Source organism: Acanthisitta chloris, unplaced genomic scaffold (assembly GCF_000695815.1).
Source record: "Acanthisitta chloris isolate BGI_N310 unplaced genomic scaffold, ASM69581v1 scaffold10733, whole genome shotgun sequence".
NCBI lineage: Eukaryota > Metazoa > Chordata > Aves > Passeriformes > Acanthisittidae > Acanthisitta > Acanthisitta chloris.
In genome coordinates, this window is record NW_008664344.1 from 152427 (window position 1) to 154938 (window position 2512).

At 42.6% G+C, this 2512-nt stretch overlaps 1 protein-coding gene across 1 annotated transcript in view; it reads left to right on the forward strand.

Annotated features, from left to right (window-relative positions):
• ENPP2 (ectonucleotide pyrophosphatase/phosphodiesterase 2) overlaps positions 1-2017 on the forward strand; it is a 58180-nt gene extending 56163 nt beyond the window's left edge. Inside the window, exon 25 of the mRNA XM_009071311.1 lies at positions 1406-2017. Coding sequence (XP_009069559.1) covers positions 1406-1576 — 171 coding nt within the window. The 3' untranslated portion in view covers positions 1577-2017. The remainder of the gene's footprint in view (positions 1-1405) is intronic.
• The last annotated feature ends 495 nt before the right edge of the window (positions 2018-2512 follow it).

Genomic DNA, 2512 nt, shown 5'->3' on the forward strand with positions numbered 1-2512 from the left:
CTCTTCCCTCTTACTTTGCAGCCTTCTTTTCTTGTTCCAGACCTGGTTTGGGGCCTCAGGTTGCTAGTGACATGGAGGGGAAAGCTGGATTGGAGCTGAGAAGCTTCAAACCAGACAAGTGCTGACTGGGTCATGGACGTTTGCTTTAGAGCAGCCAGCTGTGATGTGTCTGGTACTTCGTGTCCTCTCTGTGCAAACGATCATGCTCGCCCTCTTGGCTTTTGTCAGGTGATACACAGCCTGGTCTGTGGCACGTCTACTGCACTGGGTAGGCTCTGGCATTGCTGAAGCTTAGTCTTGGTCCATGAGAGGATCACTTTGTAGGAAGACCTTGCTGAGACAGTCAGAAAAGTGTTGATTTCCAGGAGTAAGCCCAGAAATAGACCTTTATCAGAAAGATTTCCAAGTCACAAACATGGAGTTGAAATGCCCAGAGACACAACCCTCCTTTCCTAACTTGCTTCCCCAGGAGCAGTGTAGATGTACCATCCAGAGAGGCCAAAGGGGGAAAGTCCTGTTTGCGTTGTCCTTTTCCCACGTCTGCTCCCTGCCGTGCAGTCCTCAGGGCTGGCTGCAATGCTGGTGGGACGCGTAGCTGGGCTGGTTAATGCACTCAAGCAGCCAGTCACTGCAGTGTTTTGCAGGCCTGATTTTTTTGATATGTTTGTGAGTTACAATCGTTTGTGGATGGCTCCAACATGTGCTGGTGCTGGCAGAGAAACTACACCCACACAACCTGACCCAAATCACTCTGGCAGCATCCTCTTTCTGATTTTTTTCTTGTTTGTATTGGGAAATGCTTGGTGAAAGTCTTTTTCTATCAGTGAATAATATGTATGCTCCAATAACAGGAGTTTTTAGGTACCAATGTAAAACATAGTCCCAACTGTGTACTGAATTATAATGGTCTTCTAAGAGTAAAGTGGAAAGATTAGATTGAAATAATGCTATGTTAAACGAAGTGCTGGTCAATTGAGAATAACATGTAGGGGTAGGATTCAGTGCTGAACAGCCTAGAGTTTGGGCTTTGGTGATACAAAATCGATTAACATGGAGCTCTTTCTGCAAGCTAAAAAAATATGCTGAGACCAGTGGATCTTTTCAGACTGTATGACTGTTCTTCTGAAACACCTGCAGTTTGGGACCAGCTCTTTCTGGATGACTGTGGTCGTTGTCTCAATCCCATCCTAAAATGAGTGCTGAAATATAAGTGCAGTATTCATCTTGCATGCTAAGTGTCAAATCTATTTTCTTGGAACTTATTTACCTTAGTCATTCTTGAATAAGGCACAGAGATTCTTCAAATGGACCCAATGTTTAGAAAAGTTGCATTTGCTTTTGGAGCTGACTTTTGACAAGGTGTGTTATAAAAGTGTTTTGTTTTGTTTTGTTTTTTCCATTTCAGAGCTTAGAGGATGAATCGAAGTGGGTCGAAGATCTTCTTAAGATGCACACAGCGCGTGTGCGTGACATCGAACAGCTCACAAGCTTGGATTTCTTCCGAAAGACCAGTCGCAGCTACACAGAAATCCTCTCCCTAAAGACATACCTGCATACGTTTGAAAGTGAAATTTAGCTTTCTAACCTTACTCAGTGCATCCTTTTATCAACTGGTGTATATTTTTATATTGTTTTTATATTTATTAATTTGAAACCAAGACATTAAAAATATTAGTATTTTAATCCTGTATCAAATCTTAAATATTAAACCTTTGTGTCATTTGTTTTGTTTCTCTAATGTTTAATATAGGTATGTCTCTTGGTTTATTTAGTAGCGCTTGTAATACTGCAGTTTCAGTCCTTGCTCTGAACTTTTGAGTGGTGCTGCAAGATTTGATGCATGCATCAAGGAAATATTAATTTCCTATGCTCCTTTATCACACTTGTAGTCCTGTACTGTGTATCAAAATACTGAACATGTAAAATTACGTTCATTTACTGTTAACTGTGTGACAGACATATTTAAACCCTATAGACAAATAGCATCTTAAATATAATAAACCACACATTCAGTTTTTTTAATGTGTTTTGATTTCCTTTCACAGGGATGTTCAGAGGGGCTTGCAGGCAGCTGAATGCTGACAGATCTCCCACTGGGCAAAGCCCTTCTCAAGAGCTTAGGTTTGCTGGTAAGAGGACTGCCAGGAGCCAGATGCCTTGCTCTGGTACTCAGCAGTGAGACCATAAAATAGACACCCACAGTAGTTATTAATGGCTAGGTTTTGCCATAGAGGCAGAGCTGGGAGAGGAGGGTCCTTGCTGCTGTATGTTACCAGAGGTACCCCATGCTTGAGGCCACTTGGCCCTGCTCCTGAGCTGTGGGGAAGATTTGAGGTGACAACATCATGATTGGGCTGTGTCACACCTCTTCTCTACCACAGCTGCTCTGGGCTGGTTCCTGGGAATATCTGCTCCATCATCCTTTGCTTTGACTTTGAGGGACATTGAACTAAAGCAGATATTGGAGGTGACATTCCTAAACACGCAATAATGGGCTTTTAGCAGGGACGAG